General features: G+C 37.2%; 1 protein-coding gene and 1 non-coding gene across 2 annotated transcripts in view; both read right to left on the bottom strand.

The window, feature by feature from the left end:
- Window positions 1-449: 449 nt before the first annotated feature.
- Window positions 450-16,346, bottom strand: part of LOC134661464 (probable citrate synthase 2, mitochondrial) — a 29,522-nt gene continuing 13,625 nt past the window's right edge. The window contains exons 3-9 of the mRNA XM_063517571.1: window positions 15,917-16,146; window positions 10,956-11,112; window positions 10,082-10,281; window positions 6,356-6,488; window positions 4,472-4,617; window positions 3,004-3,166; window positions 450-1,242 (exon numbers count right to left, since the gene is read on the bottom strand). Of these exons, the coding sequence (XP_063373641.1) occupies window positions 1,081-1,242; window positions 3,004-3,166; window positions 4,472-4,617; window positions 6,356-6,488; window positions 10,082-10,281; window positions 10,956-11,112; window positions 15,917-16,146 (1,191 nt within the window). The 3' untranslated portion in view covers window positions 450-1,080. The remainder of the gene's footprint in view (window positions 1,243-3,003; window positions 3,167-4,471; window positions 4,618-6,355; window positions 6,489-10,081; window positions 10,282-10,955; window positions 11,113-15,916; window positions 16,147-16,346) is intronic.
- Window positions 12,044-12,130, bottom strand: Trnay-gua (transfer RNA tyrosine (anticodon GUA)). Its single transcript is given in 2 exon segments — window positions 12,044-12,079; window positions 12,094-12,130. It is a non-coding gene; the product is annotated as a tRNA-Tyr (tRNA).

Below are 16,346 nucleotides of genomic sequence, written 5' to 3'. Positions count from 1 at the left end.
ATGAAGATCTACAATATTCTAGTTATACAAAGATAACTCCAAAACCCGGTGACAGGTTGGTCGAAACAACTGTTCTAGCTTGAATAACATAATTCTTGATATAATTTTATATCGCGTTCGTCATAGTACGTTCAGTATCAGCACAACGTATTCCGACCTTCGAACAGCGGAATAACATTACATCAAAAACATAGTGTACGTTTAACAACCTGGTACATACTTTGGTAACTCAAAATTAGATTACAATAGCTACCTAAACTTACTTTGAAGATAGAAAGTTTGAAGTGACAGATATTTCAATGTAATAAAGGAAAGTATAGCGAAGTATGACGTAATTCTCCATTTAAACATGTTCCCCGTTAAAATTCCACTAAGCGACTACGCTAGTGAGGAAGCTACAAACTTGAAAACTTTTTATATTCTATGTACTTGTTACATACACATAAGACTTCAACAGCTATTGCGGTTACAATGCAGAAAAGAATACTGAGTCAACTACATAATTGTTTACTCGTTTCGGTTTCAATAAATAGTATATGATGTTGATGTGTATATGTTATCACTATAATATACATAATTCTCTATAGCGAGGTATGCACAGCATACCGCTCTATGATTTAATTATTGACTTCTACAACACTAGGTAGTTTCGTTCGTTACACTACGTGAAGTTGGCAGTCGAATCACACCGCTAGTCAATCAGATACTTCTCATAATAGGTATATAACAAATATAATTTTAGTATAGTAAATAATATTAATAATTATAAACAATATTATAATTTACAATACAATATATAAAGTTAAACAATAATATCATCACAGAAATAAGTACACGGGTAGCAATATTTGCTTACGTTTAACAACAATTATAATAATTATAAATTCAAACAGCAATCAAACAAATGCATCACTTACTCTTACTACTAGATGAAATAATAAATTAATACAATTCTAGGTGATTGATTTCTGATCTGTGACGCCGGACGCGCCGGTATTGACTATCGGGTTGGGTGTGAATCGAACTGTTTGTTCAATTCATAGGACCGAGCGGTCGTTGTGAATCGTTGGTGTGGGGCGGTTACTTGCCGAGCTGTTTGATCAGCATGTCGGTGCTGAGGGACTTGGGCCGCTCGATGGGCAGGCCGAGCGCGCGCGACCACACCATCTGCGCGAGCACGCCGAGCGCGCGCGACACGCCGAACATCACCGTGTAGTAGCTCATCTCCTTCAGACCGTAATACTGCAACACATACATTGTCATTAACACTCAAACATTATACGTCATTTTGCTTATAATCTATAAGTAATCTAATCTATAGCATAGAGAAATATAGTAAGACAAGAGTGCTCACTCCATATATCAGTTAGACTATTAATTTCAGTGTCTACATCTAGCATCGAGTAGCGGAACTATGAGTACTGCTACTTGACAATAGATGTAGCACCGACCGGAAAGTCTTATGCTGTTGAGATAAGACTTTCCGGTCGGTGCTACATCTATTGTCAAGTAGCAGTACTGATAGTTCCGCTACTCGATGCTAGATGCTAATAGTCTTTTTGGTACTAAAACTGATGTATGGAGTGAGCAATCTATGTATTTTTTCTCTATGTCTATAGTAATCTATAGTAAGTCATACGTTCTCATCGTGATTTTCCGACATTTTTGTATTATTTTGTCCGCCTTATAGGTTGACTGACTAGACTAGTAAAGAACTGAAGACTTCATGTACATTTCATTTCAAGCTTGAATGGAATTCACGAGACGAATTGAATGGCATGGCATCTATCCATTGATATCAAGTATTTGTTTATTTTTAAACAACTTCCGCCCTCGCGCATATCGAACCATCAGCATTGAAGATAACGACAGAAGTGTTTCAAACGTTTGAATCAGAGGCGTAGAAGCCAATTAGGTTGGCCGTGTCAATTAGGTTGACTCAATCAAATGTATAGTCCCCTGACTTGATAACAACGCTAATCACGGTCACGGTAGAATGTAACATCACACGATCGGTTTGATGAACGACATCTATTAATTTTTCATATTATACAGAGAATGTTTCAGTTGTTCAATTATTTACTAAAAATTATCAATGCAAGTTCTGTCCTTGACAATGGGCTGGATGAGTGAGTCCACTCAAGATAAGGAAATATTGTAATATGTACTTATGTACAATTTTAAAACCATGACACGTTTTGTGGAATACATATAACAATTTAAATAGGAGGTACTTCACGGCTTGTTCCAGTTGCGATAAATTATGTTCCCCTATTGCAAACAATACATTTACATATACATTATGTATTGTTTACAATTTTGTGTTAGCCTCTTAACCTTTTCAACGCCGTGTCAAACACAAAAGCTGTCTCTCAGACGCCACGTCATCGAAGTGTCAAAACTGAAATTGAACTTTATGCATATGCACCTAGGTCTATGTTGCTCTGTGGTCTATGACCGATTAATACGTCTTTGGCGTTGGACCCGCGGTGCGTATATATCGGTCATTGGCGTCCAAAAGGTTAAGTATGTCGTCGCCCGTGATTACGCAAGTCATGGTAAGCGTTCAGAAACGTACCTCGTTTTTCCCATTTCTTTTAATAACTTTATTTTCTTTTCCTTTTGTAAGAATTTGATATGTTTTCTGAAAGAGCTACGAATTTGTATGATTCCATGTACATATGTATATTTTCTAAATCAAATTTCTATTACACCTTATGTGTATAATTGCATGAATTCTATAGTGATTTAAATTGTATTTTTTTTTTTTCATTATTTTCTCGTAATGCATGTTAATTATAAGATGTAATTATTTTTGAAAAGATGTGTCCCGCCGAGTTTGTTGCCGGTCCCATAATGGGATACCCTCCTCCAATTGAGGGGGGATTTAAATCTTCTCGGGGCAGAGGTGTAGGGTTGGAGCCGGTCTACCTAGCTTTATTTGACGTTCATAAGCGCATTGTAATTATGCCTACTGGAATAAACTATCTTTTATCTTTTTACCTGTAGAAGGACGCCAGAGTGGGAGTCCACATTGGGCCACGGGTTCTTGACCTTGCCGAGCTCGGTGAGGATCGGGGGCACCACCTTGTACACGCCGGCGACCAGTTTGAACAGGGGGTCATTGGGCAGGTGCTTCAGGGCGAACTCGCGTTGGCAAGTGTACCTGGTAACAATAATTATCTATTTACTACGCAACACTTTATTTCTTCAGTTTAAATCCTTTTGGGGGTGACTACAAAAGTGAAAACTTGTCAAGTACGGAAGAGAAGGATCTCTTTCTCAAGTACAAATAACTATAATCTCGGCGAAGTGGAATCCAGAATTAGTAAAGAGTAAACTAACGTTTATGGGCGTGTCATTAATAAGATTACAATCGCGTTATGGTAAAATAGTACTTTTTTAAATTCAGTAATAGTACAACTTCGTGCTTGTTAATTGTACAATTTGTACCTTAATTTCGTTAAACCCATTCACCAAAATTACCTCCGATAACCTTCCGTACGGCTCCTGGCTTAAGAGTAGGTATTTGATGGTTTAAATGCCTCGCCTTGCTGAAATTTACGTCCTAACAGATACCTGAGGGAGGTGAAACTCAATCTAATATTAAACAATAGCAATAATAATACTTAATCTGTTTGATTTTAAGCTACGCTGTGACTCTATAACAATATGTAAATTTAATTTATTAATTATAGGTTATGAAACTACTATTCTGTTATTTACAGAATAAAATATTACGTTTAAAGTTTAAAGAAACAATATTAAGCTTAACTGCCGTACTGTATCAAATGTCAAAGTACATTTAAAGGACATCTAGATAATCATGCTCTTTAACCTTATGCTAACATATATCAATCGGAACTACATACTTTAACCCCTCGCTTCTTACCGATATTGAGTTAAAATATCGGCTCAGCAAAGCTAATCGAAATTCAATTTTAAATTTTAAGGAATTTTTAAAGGACGGCAAATGGTCTATATTTGGGAGATAAACGTGGGAGTTGAAACGTTAAGACGCGGTGTGACAATAAACTCATTACTTTATATGCCGATATTAGTAAACACTCGCTTTTCGTACTTTATACGCATGTATTTGTAACATGCTAAGATGAGGCCATTTCTAGGCATTTTAATCTTATTTTGTGTTTTCTTTTATATTATGTATTATCTCGTTAGTTTGTGCTTACGAATAAATTATATTCTATTTTATTTCAAAAAAGATAAAACTATGCTTTCCATCCGTACGCAAAGTAGCTTTCTTGGGTCTGTTACGAGTGATTGATTATAAAAGGATTTCGCGTGAGTATGCTGTGCTCACCTAAGGAGTGTAGCGAGACGATGCATCGCGCGCTAACGCTTCTAATAAAGAAAATCCGAATATCTCCACCATAAATTTAAAGGATGCACAATTTTTTCACCAATTAGGCTTAAAAAAAGGTTGAGAAACCCTTATTTAATTGGTAATTACCTGGGGTCAGTCTTCCTAAGTACGGCGTGTCCGTAGCCAGGCACGACCTGGCCAGACTTGAGCGTCTTCCAGATGAACTCTTTGAGTCCCTCCTCCGTCCAGTTGTCGCCAACCTGTTTGCGAAGTTTCTCCAGCCAAACAAGTACCTGAACAAATACAGTTTATGTTATAGGAAACCGGCGAAACTTTGCCGAGTGCTATGATGTTACACCAGGCGTGGCTCACTCCGCGATTTCGTCGCTTTGCTAAAAGTAGCTAAAAGTACATCCGTTCCACACCAATTTTGGTGGCTAGCCATAGCCGCGCGTGGCGCTGTCGCCACCTAGCGGCCATATCTGTCCTGATCGTAACAGACGCGTTTTGTTAGAGAGTGAGTCTTCTGTACCTAGTACTATTATTTATTATGTGGTTACACTTAGAGAAAAAAGGTGTGTTCACAATCTTGAACTACATATAATAGTAACCTTGTAATATTTACTTAACTTCATCCAATCTTACAGGTCAAGGACTTAACTGGACAGAATCCGGTATATTTATTGCGACCGTACTACGTATATAAGCTGATTTAGTATATCGATTTGTAATCATGCATGTTCTCCAAATATAATACTTGTAATTATGCTACAATACGGCAACCAGCGATTTATTAATAGCAACTAGATTTATAATATTGTCCTTGTAAAAATACGCGTGTTTAAAACAAATGTTGATAACCGATTAGAATAGATAAGATACCGAGTAATATAATGTGACTGTTGACGCAAGTTTCTTTCAGTTTCACATCTCATACAACATTTATCCAAGTATTTCTGCTATTTTCATGTACCTACTAAAATATGTCTGTAATGAAGCTGTTTGATGTATTATTTTCGCCGAGTTGCCATATCAGTTGATCCGTCAGATCCGTGTCGTACTATGTACATACATTATCTAATCAAATATGAGACAAATGTATGTTTATCTATGTACGTGTAAGTCTCAAAGGTTACATTCATCTACGATTAAAATAATTTTGAGTTATATCAGTAAAGTGAATAAATGTACTTTTTAAGTTATAGGAGCTATTATGTAATCAAAATAACGTCGCTAAAGGGTTTATCATATTTTTAGAAATACCAAGATAAATAAGGTGTTTACCTAAACCCAGTTATTTCTTTATAATTAGGTCGGTACGTTTATGTTATGATTATATCTAAATATGCTTGTGTAGGTGGGATGGTTAGACGGTTTTTTGAACAGGTTCGTCCTGAAACCAATGATATTATATAACCATAGATAGGTTATACTCATACTTGAGAAGCACAAAAAATACTTGCATATTATTTCTGTGCCTACGAAGGAAACTGTTATTTTTGATTAATTTTCTCATTCCATCCATCTTTATCACACTCGTTGTTATAAACATAAGGTCGTTTCTTTCTCTTTCGGTGTGCGGGAGCTCGTTAGTACGTGCACTTTTCTCGCTTATCCAGTCGCGTCTAAAGGCAACTTGTCCAATTTGTCACAAGGTAAGCGCTTCAATTTTGGAACGCCTATAACTTATCTTGTGTTATAAATCATTGCCTGAAACCATAGAGAAAAAAATACATAGAGTGCTCACTCCATACATCAGTTTTAGTACTAAAAAGACTATTAGCATCTAGCATCGAGTAGCGGAACTATCAGTACTGCTACTTGACAATAGATGTAGCACCGACCGGAAAGTCTTATGCTATTGAGATAAGACTTTCCGGTCGGTGCTACATCTATTGTCAAGTAGCAGTACTGATAGTTCCGCTACTCGATGCTAGATGTAGACACTGAAATTAATAGTCTGAACTGATGTATGGAGTGAGCACTCTATGTATTTTTTTCTCTATGCTGAAACATATTAATAATTGTTACCTCTTGGTTGGCGAGTCCGTGCAGGGGTCCGGCGAGGCCGTTGAGGCCGGCGGCGAAGGAGAGGTAGGGGTCGCTCAGCGCGGAGCCGACCAGGTGGGTGGTGTGCGCTGAGACGTTGCCGCCCTCGTGGTCACTGCAGAACAACAGCTCTATTATACATCATACATATGTATGTACTTTCTTTTCAGAATACAGTGTGTAAGTCCAATACGGGCAATAAATTAAACCAGATATAAGAATTTACCCGTCTAATCATTAATTAAGAAGTTTTTTAAAGTTACACTTAATATGACTCCGTAATGAATTTTTTTCACATGTACCAAGCAGCAATGTACTGCAAACATTAAGAAACAGAAGATGACATGACATTACGAGATACGAGCTTTTTATTGTAACTGCTAACAAACGTTGACAGTTACTTTAAAAAGCTCGTATCCCGTAACATGTGGTGTATTACATTGCGGGCCGAATTATTTTGTATGGTTAAAATTTTCATTGCATTTCTAAGTAAAATGTATCTCAATATACTTTTTAGGTCCTATGCTAACCACCGTTTAAATATTCGCCCGTATTGGATTTACACACTGTATAATACGCTACATGACTAATTTTTTTTATGGTATCAATCGATCGGGTTTGTTTTTAGGATCAAATGTCTATATGGGACCCACTGCATTAAGGTAAGACAAAAGTCAGAAATTGTAGTCAAAGTCCGACAGTCGCACTTCACTCGCGAAACGCCCTATACAAAACGGCCAGAGGCCGTGACGTCATCGCCCATCTTGTAGTATGGACAAAACAAGAAAATTGCGTTTTTGTCGGTGAAATATTGCGTTTATGTATATAGTTGCTATACAATATTTTTTTGGATGAAATGTAAGGAATCGAATGGTACCCTTACTTTTATCGTTTTTGGAAGTTAATAAAAACTTAAATTTTGAAACTTTCAGGTCCTGTAATTTTGTAATTTTTCAATATTTTATTTTAATATCCACATTATTGTGATAAATTGCTCGTTTGCTATCTATTTTACTAGATTTTGTTATAAAATTCAACATGTGTCATCATCCCTATTGTAGTACAAAACACAAGTCCATATCTATAGGTACTAGTTTTTGTTAGAGCTGGTTGCTCCACATGTATGTAAATACCGCAAATGTGTAATTTTAACTACAGACCAGCCCTACGGTAGCTAGGCTAAAAATCACTTTAGTTACGGAACATTCGCAGAGGATTATGAAATGTGTCCTTTGAAACAAAAACGGTCGCTAAAGCTCAAGGTTGTTAACTCTAACAAAAATATTCTAGACTTAAAATTAAATGGGCGTAATTACATTTTCTAACTTATCCCGTTTAGATTTTCTAATTAATCGAAAACCGTACAAATTCACTGTTATTAAAGGTTGTCTTAATGACATGTTAATTATGTACGTCATTGCGGTTTTCCAGGCGTCATTATTTTATTATACAGATTTTTACGATACGATTAACATGGCATAGTTCCTAAATCTATTGCAAATAAGTCTTTTCAATTTCTTTTAAAAGACAAATTTATAACTACTTATTACATCCTAAGTACTAGTTATTTAATTATAACTAAACGGGATTTATAATCATAAACTTTATTTAGTTATTTATCGTGGCATTGACTCTGTCTCTGAAATGATTTATTTTTTATGTTAATTTAAAAAGATATAAAAAGGAGAACAAATGATCGAATTTATAATATTTCGCATTGCATCTGTTTCATAGAGGCTAGGTACTGTACAGAAGATAATAAGTAGATAAGATAACAAGCAGTTATAATACGGCACACAACCAACAGCGGTGATGAAGTTAATGTCAGTAACATTGAAGGACAGAGCACTCTTGACTAGGAGCCTTATAATTTCGCATGGCTGAGTAGACACGCAGCCGTCAGGCACGCTACGACAAAATGCATGCCAATTATTAACATTTTTTCTATTAATGGTTTACAGTGTTAACCTTTTGGACGCCAATGACACATATATCCGCACCGTAGGTTCAACGCCAAAGTATCACAGAGCAACATAGACCTACGTGCATATCCATAAAGTTCAATTGCAGTTTTGACACTTCGGTGACGTGGCGTCAGCGTGACAGCTTTTGTGTTTGGCACGGCGTCGAAAAGGTTAACACCATTTCTGATAAATGCCAGTACATAATTGCTTTTTTCGGTTTAAGTATTAGTAACAACGGCTAAGCAAAATAAGGCATGTCGTAATGTTTATTACTATATTATTTACTACAAAGCGAGTTACGTAAGATTCTTAGTTCTTTCTTTTAGCAGTTGAATGGGCACTTATCGGAATTGTTTGGTCAAGTAACAACAATGACAACTATAAGATTATCACACCATGCTTTAGGGGCTATTCATAAATTACGTCATTTCAGATTCAGTCATGTCTGGACATCGGATGATGGTGGCCTGACGTAGGAGGAAACGGGGTCATTCGAAGCATGATTTTTGGATGATTTTAGGGGGGGGTCAAAAATCGATGACGTAATTTATTGACAGCCCCTTACCCACTGTGAGTGAATCACCGTCTATTTTTCTTACAAGTCACAACAGTGTAACATAAACAAGCAATACATTTTTATGGTTTATAGTCGTTTTGTCTCACGCGGACGTACGTGACAATAATGAACCCTAGCAGTTAAGTGGAACATTATATTAATTGCTAAGCGTCGTAAGTCCGGTATCTGATGCAAAACGACTTAGTCCACGTCTGTGTTTAGTATAATCACACAAAATAAGTTTCTGGAATAGTACCGTACCTAAATTGTACGGGAGAAACATACGAGGCCTACTAGCATGTTTAGTACATGTCTAGTACGATACTGTGCCATGCCTTTGTTCTGACATATCGTCGGCTAAAGTCGAAAAGCTCGTGACTCTATTAAAGAAAAGCGGCCAAGTGCGAGTCGGACTCGCCCATGAAGGGTTCCGTATTTAGGCGATTTATGACGTATAAAAAAAAACTACTTACTAGATCTCGTTCAAACCAATTTTCGGTGGAAGTTTACATGGTAATGTACATCATATATTTTTTTTAGTTTTATCATTCTCTTATTTTAGAAGTTACGGGGGGGGGACACACATTTTACCACTTTGGAAGTGTCTCTCGCGCAAACTATTCAGTTTAGAAAAAAATGATATTAGAAACCTCAATATCATTTTTGAAGACCTATCCATAGATACCCCACACGTATGGGTTTGATGAAAAAAAAAATTTTGAGTTTCAGTTCGAAGTATGGGGAACCCCAAAAATTTATTGTTTTTTTTCTATTTTTGTGTGAAAATCTTAATGCGGTTCACAGAATACATCTACTTACCAAGTTTCAACAGTATAGTTCTTATAGTTTCGGAGAAAAGTGGCTGTGACATACGGACGGACAGACAGACGGACAGACAGACGGACAGACAGACGGACAGACAGACGGACAGACAGACGGACAGACAGACAGACATGACGAATCTATAAGGGTTCCGTTTTTTGCCATTTGGCTACGGAACCCTAAAAATGAGGGATTGGCTACTTTACTCAAGAATACAAGTTACAAACCTCGTAACTCATGTAAGCTTGCGACTTTATCCGAAGCTATATCTTGTGGGATTTGGGCGGACCAATCCTTTCTGTCGTCAATGACGGCACGGCTTAAGGTAACCAACCTGTGGATGTGGCACGGCTTAAGGTAACCAACCTGTGGATGGTGAGGTAGAGGCGCATGAGCTCGGTGAACTTGGGGTCGTCGAAGCCGAGCATGGTGCAGTAGTTGGCGGACCAGTCCTTGTTGTCGTCGATGGCGCCGATGCCCTTGCCGTCGCGAAAGGTGTTCCGGTAGATGGTGGCGGCGATCACGGGCAGCTTGGCGATCAGGTTCATTGAGTCCTCGTACACGTACTGGCGGGAGAAATTATAGACTGTATATTATGTATAAATGTACAGTCAAGTATAAGTTTTTTGTCAAAAATACCACTTTTCATATAAGCTTTTGTCACTGACTCCCTGACTCTGAACGGCCTCCGTAGCCTAGTTGGTAGTGACCCTGCCTACGAAGCTGGAGGTCCCGGGTTCGAATCCCAGTAAGGGCATTTATTTGTGTGTTCATCACAAATATTTGTTCCTTAGTTATGGATATTTTCTATGTATTTAAGTACTTATATGTATCTATATATTATATATATCGTCGTCTAGTACCCACAACACAAGCCTTATGAGCTTACCGTGGGACTAGGTCGATTTGTGCAAGATTGTCCCATAATATTTATTATTATTATTATTTATTATTATTATTTATTACTGACTGTTCTTTTTCTTTCAACAGGAAAACTCATCGAGACAATTCTATCAAACCCAAACATTTGTTGGCGTTGTTTTATTTCAGAGTTCCTATGGCCTCCTCCTGTGTCCATCATCAGATCAGCTCGATGGTACAATAATATTGTATTGTCACTTGTGTATGTGAAGTTTTAGCTCAGTCGAGTCGGAAAGTGACGGACTGATTTGTAACCTAGAAGTTACAGTTAAAGTTAAAACAGTCAGGGGATCCAGACACGAAAAGTGTAATTCCTTACCTCCCAGTACTTGGACTTGTGTACACCCTCGGAGTAGGCTTTGGCAAAGGTGGACTCGCTGTTGAGCGCGGTGACGGCCGCCGAGAACTGGGACATGGGGTGCAGCTTGGCGGGCATGTTGTTCAGCATCGTCACCACGTGCGCGGGCAGCTCGGCCCTGCCAACAACAAGGTAAAATAAGTTTTTGGCAAAAATTTAATTTTTGGCACAAGCTTTTATCGCTGACTGTACTTTTCTTACGACAGACAACTAATACTCATCGAGACAATTCTAAAAACCCCTAACACAATTAGGTTGCGTTGTTTCATCACAGAGTTCCTATGGCCACCTCCTGTCTCCATCATCAGATCAGTTCGATAGTACCATATTATTGTATTGTCATCAGAACTAGATACAGCTGCCAATTTTCATGACGCTACGATCCTTGGAAGATGGTTAAATTAGTTACCTTAGATTCCATTACATGTTAGTTACATACAGGTCGAGAGTTCCTATGGCCACCTCCTGTCTCCATCATCAGATCAGTTCGATAGTACCATATTATTGTATTGTCATTAGAACTACATACAGCTGCCAATTTTCATGACGCTACGATCCTTGGAAGATGGTTAAATTAGTTACCTTAGATTCCATTACATAGTTACATACAGGTCGACCTAATAAAAGCCTGTTAATTACTGACGATTCACCGTATTGAACAATATTTCTGTAAAATTTAAATACTCGGCTATGGTCAGGCTCAGGCAAGCCATTATAATATACAGTCACTTTCACAACTGAGATGAATCTAATGAAAATGTATACATTGTATGTAATGCGATTAAAGGTAAAAAGAAAAAGTCTGGTAAAACAAGGTCTCTTCTGCCGTATAAATGGAGCGTAATACCTACAGACTTGTTTTGTTACTGATTATACTCGTAGTTGATGTCGATCAGACGTAAATAATTTGTTCTGATGCGTGATTTTAGCACACCCGGAAAAAAAGCAAATTACACCTAAAGTGAAGTGAATTAAATTTTCTGGAGAAAATAAAACAAACATTTTACCTTCCGTTGTTTTCTTCAAGTCAGATAAAAAAGCAAAAAGTTTCCTTCGAACCGGATTTGAACCAGTGACCTATGGATGACAATTGATACCTCTACAGTCCACCGCTCTACCAACTGAGCTATCGAAGGTGTATGTGTCTGTGCGAATTTAAGCTACAGTTGGTATCATTTGTTATTCTTAACCCATTCAGGGCCAGCGACTCAGCGTATGGGTCATGCTCAAACAGTTCCGCAGGGCCAGTGACTCACATGTGAGTCCTGAATAAATTCTGATTTAAACTTAAACGAAACGTAATTTGATGTAATAACGTAAGTAACATATAAGCTAACAATCATTTCTATAAGGCATATTAGGATAAAAATTATAAACACGTTTTTTTTAATGAAAACAGGGTCTCGAATATTCAAGTTCGGTTTACTATCAGTGCAATATAGTAAATATACTGAAATTCTAGATACATAATGCGATGCAAGCAAACAGAAAAATCTATATTGAAAAAATACAAAAAATATATATATTTCAGAAGTTATTGACAGGGTTCAAGGTATGGGTCACCGTGGCCTGGCGCTTCTTGTAAAAACTGCTAATGTTTCCGTAGCAGGCTAAAATAAACTTTATTGGCTGGTTTTAAAGCTTATTTCATGTTGAAGCTGTTTGATATTGTACCATTTTACAACTGATTACTGTTTGGATGATGGTAAGCAACAATTTGTAGGAACCAAGCCGTAGTATAATAAATAATATTTTGTTTTGTATGAGGGGTAAGGCAACGAGGATTTTTTCCCACTGTACTTTTATGTCATAATATTTGGTGATCGTTGTATTGTATCTTAGGCAATTACCTACTAACAATGATGTTAAAGTTAATTTTTTTTCGTTTCAATATAGAACAAGGCGGTTGAAACAGTCACCACTAACTAATATGTATTGTATAACAAATAGTTTGTGACAAATATTTACAAGTTTTTTCAAACATCGTGGTTTCTACGGCAGATTAGAAAGTAAGTACTATAATACATTTTAAGTTCTCTATTGTTACTAATATAATGGCGTTTACCAAAACAAAGATAATGACCGACCAGGTGTAAGCTTATCGGACACACTTGGACAATAAACAAGGAATGCATCCGAACGGCGGCGGCGGTATTATCTTTCATGTGGTATTTGTCACAAGAGTTCAAGATGTGATTCATCCCATCCCCCCTATTAGAGATGTATTTTGGAGTAACATGGAAATATTATTTAGTCACGATTTATTCGTTGGCGACTTTATACTCCTCCTGTGCTGTTTAGCGATTTCGTATTTTGTTCATCATAATATTGCATTCGATTTACATACGTATGCAAAATTTCATCTAAATCGGGAAACGGTTCTAATTTAACTTCCAAGATTTGCCCTAAAAAACAACAACAAAAAACACGGCAAGTTAAATAGAATCAGACTAAGCTAAGTTGGCAGCGATTTTGATGGCACAGGCTGAGTACCTAAGTGTAATTTAAATGTCATACTTATATGAAATTATGACGTTTAATATAAATATATAATATAAAAAAAATAATTATAAATAGGCACAGAAAATCGGTGGTTAGTAAAAATGTTGCATAATGCTGTCCAACTGGCCGGCTTCATAAGCGGCGATTTATTTACCGTTCGCGCCAGGCTCGAGACCCATAAGCTGAGTCATGCGTTTTAGCTAAAACGATTTGTATGGTGGCCTGGCGTATTGTGTACGCTCGGCGTTTCGTGGCCATGAATGGGTTAATTTTATTAATAAAGATGCCGACGAAAAAAATACTTGATACTCGTACGCGATGAAATTATTAATATCTATCATACATAATAAATGTAAATTAGTCATTTTGGAAAAAACAGGATACGTTTTATTAATATAAATGAGCGTATGATTGATATTGCGTTCTAAAACCACAATAGTTAAAGCCATTTTCATAACTGTAATTTGTGTCTTGATTCTTCAACTTGAAAATATATTCAAGTTGAAGAATCAAGAATCAATCATTCCGAAACCAAGGATGCACCGATTTGCATTCAAAGTTTGTCTGCATCTAATTTGAAGGCGTACTGCGTTCAAATACGGCGAATACATGCAGTCAGGTAAAACCAAACCTAAAATACGTGTAGGATGTAGTTACCTACTATCGTTATCCACCTTGTTTTAGTATCCACTAGAGGTTATCTGGTCAACCAAAATTTTCCATGCATATTTGATGTTAAGAATGCATGGGGCATACTCTATCCTAAATACCGGTACTAGAGGAATGACGTCAATTGTTTTTTTTTAGTGCAAGTTCACGTAACAATGTCGCCGCTATTTCCTTCCAGAATTTCCTGTTCGCCAAGTAAAGTCATTGTAAGGTTAAGTGAGCGTCACGCGATAGCACCTCTGACCGAGTGTAGCGATAGTGTTTTGCACGCACGGGTCATTCGTTCCCAGAGAACACGACCCGACCATGGAGACAGAGCACGCATTACCTATTATCGCTTTATTTGGCAGTGACATTTTTATACTCACTTCGCTGGAGTCAAGTATTTAACCCAGTATTCAAACGGACTTTGGTCCATGAGTCAAAGCGTATATCGCGCTTAATAGCAGAAATATTGATCTGTTCATGATCAAACAAATAGATGATTACTAAAATACAAAGGTCTCTTCATAATGAAAATAAGGACTATAGCCTAATAAATGTCTTCATGTCTCTATAGTTTAACCACCTCATTCATAAACGTCTGCTAAGTTAATCAGTCGATGATCGTCGTTTGTCCCTCTCTATGGCATAGCGACAGATAGGGACAAATGACGATCATCAACTGATTAAGTTAGCATTAACAGCCGTTTATGAATAACGCCATAAATCTTTTGTTTCTTAAGAGTTCAAATATGTGTTCGACTCCAAATACTGCGCTGTGGAAAATGAATACAACAAGTAAATAGGTTAAACTAAGAGAACACTATTCTATGGGCGTTTTTTTTGTTGTCTCCTACACTTTATAAAAAAAGCGGCCAAGTGCGAGTCGGACTCGCCCATGAAGGGTTCCGTATTTAGGCGATTTATGACGTATAAAAAAAAACTACTTACTAGATCTCGTTCAAACCAATTTTCGGTGGAAGTTTACATGGTAATGTACATCATATATTTTTTTTAGTTTTATCATTCTCTTATTTTAGAAGTTACAGGGGGGGAGGACACACATTTTACCACTTTGGAAGTATCTCTCGCGCAAACTATTCAGTTTAGAAAAAAATGACATTAGAAACCTCAATATCATTTTTGAAGACCTATCCATAGATACCCCACACGTATGGGTTTGATGAAAAAAATTTTTTTGAGTTTCAGTTCGAAGTATGGGGAACCCCAAAAAAATTTTTTTTTTCTGTTTTTGTGTGAAAATCTTAATGTGGTTCACAGAATACATTTACTTACCAAGTTTCAACAGTATAGTTCTTATAGTTTCGGAGAAAAGTGGCTGTGACATACGGACGGACAGACAGACGGACAGACAAACAGACAGACATGACGAATCTATAAGGGTTCCGTTTTTTGCCATTTGGCTACGGAACCCTAAAAATGGGATTTTTTATGTTATTTCTACTCAGAATCACGAGGTCTTTCTATCCTAATAGGAGAAAAAAAAGTGTCCTAAGGTTTTTATTTCCATTACGTCACCATTTTTCATAGACTTTGTACGGTGGTCGCGGAATGGAAAGATCGAAAAATGTATGGAAATTTTGGGACACTTTTTTTCTCCTATTAGGATAGAAAGAGCTCGTGATTCTGAGTAGAAATAACATAAAACATCCCAAATTTGAAAAAAAAGTATATGGGACAACAAAAAAAAACGCCCCTATACTTCATATACGACTATATATAATATTTGTATTGATGTAAAGGCTTACCTCTGGGCCCACTCCTTGGAGATGGCCTTGACTTGCGCTTCTGTGGGAACATCGCCGGTGACGAGCAACCAGAACAGACCTTCAGGCAGCGGCTCTGAGCCGCCTTTAGCCTTGGGCAAGGCCTTTTGGCACTCGGGGATGGACATGCCGCGGAAACGGATACCCTCGTCGGCATCCAGAACTGAGGTCTCCCACACTAGACCCTTGATGCCACGCATGCCTCCGTACATCTAACGAGAAATATACGTTGTTTTTTAAATAAATCTGAGGTGTCTATTATTACATATTTTTTAATACATACATGGAAAACCAACGGCTATAAACATGTCTAAGAGCTACAATAGATTTACAGAGCCAATTACAGGTACACTTATAAACTAATTATATATCATGGTTTAAGGAATTAAATAGCATTAAATACAATGCATAC

This window comes from Cydia amplana, chromosome Z, assembly GCF_948474715.1.
Source record: "Cydia amplana chromosome Z, ilCydAmpl1.1, whole genome shotgun sequence".
NCBI classification, from domain to species: domain Eukaryota; kingdom Metazoa; phylum Arthropoda; class Insecta; order Lepidoptera; family Tortricidae; genus Cydia; species Cydia amplana.
This window is presented reverse-complemented; position numbering and strand designations above follow the sequence as displayed.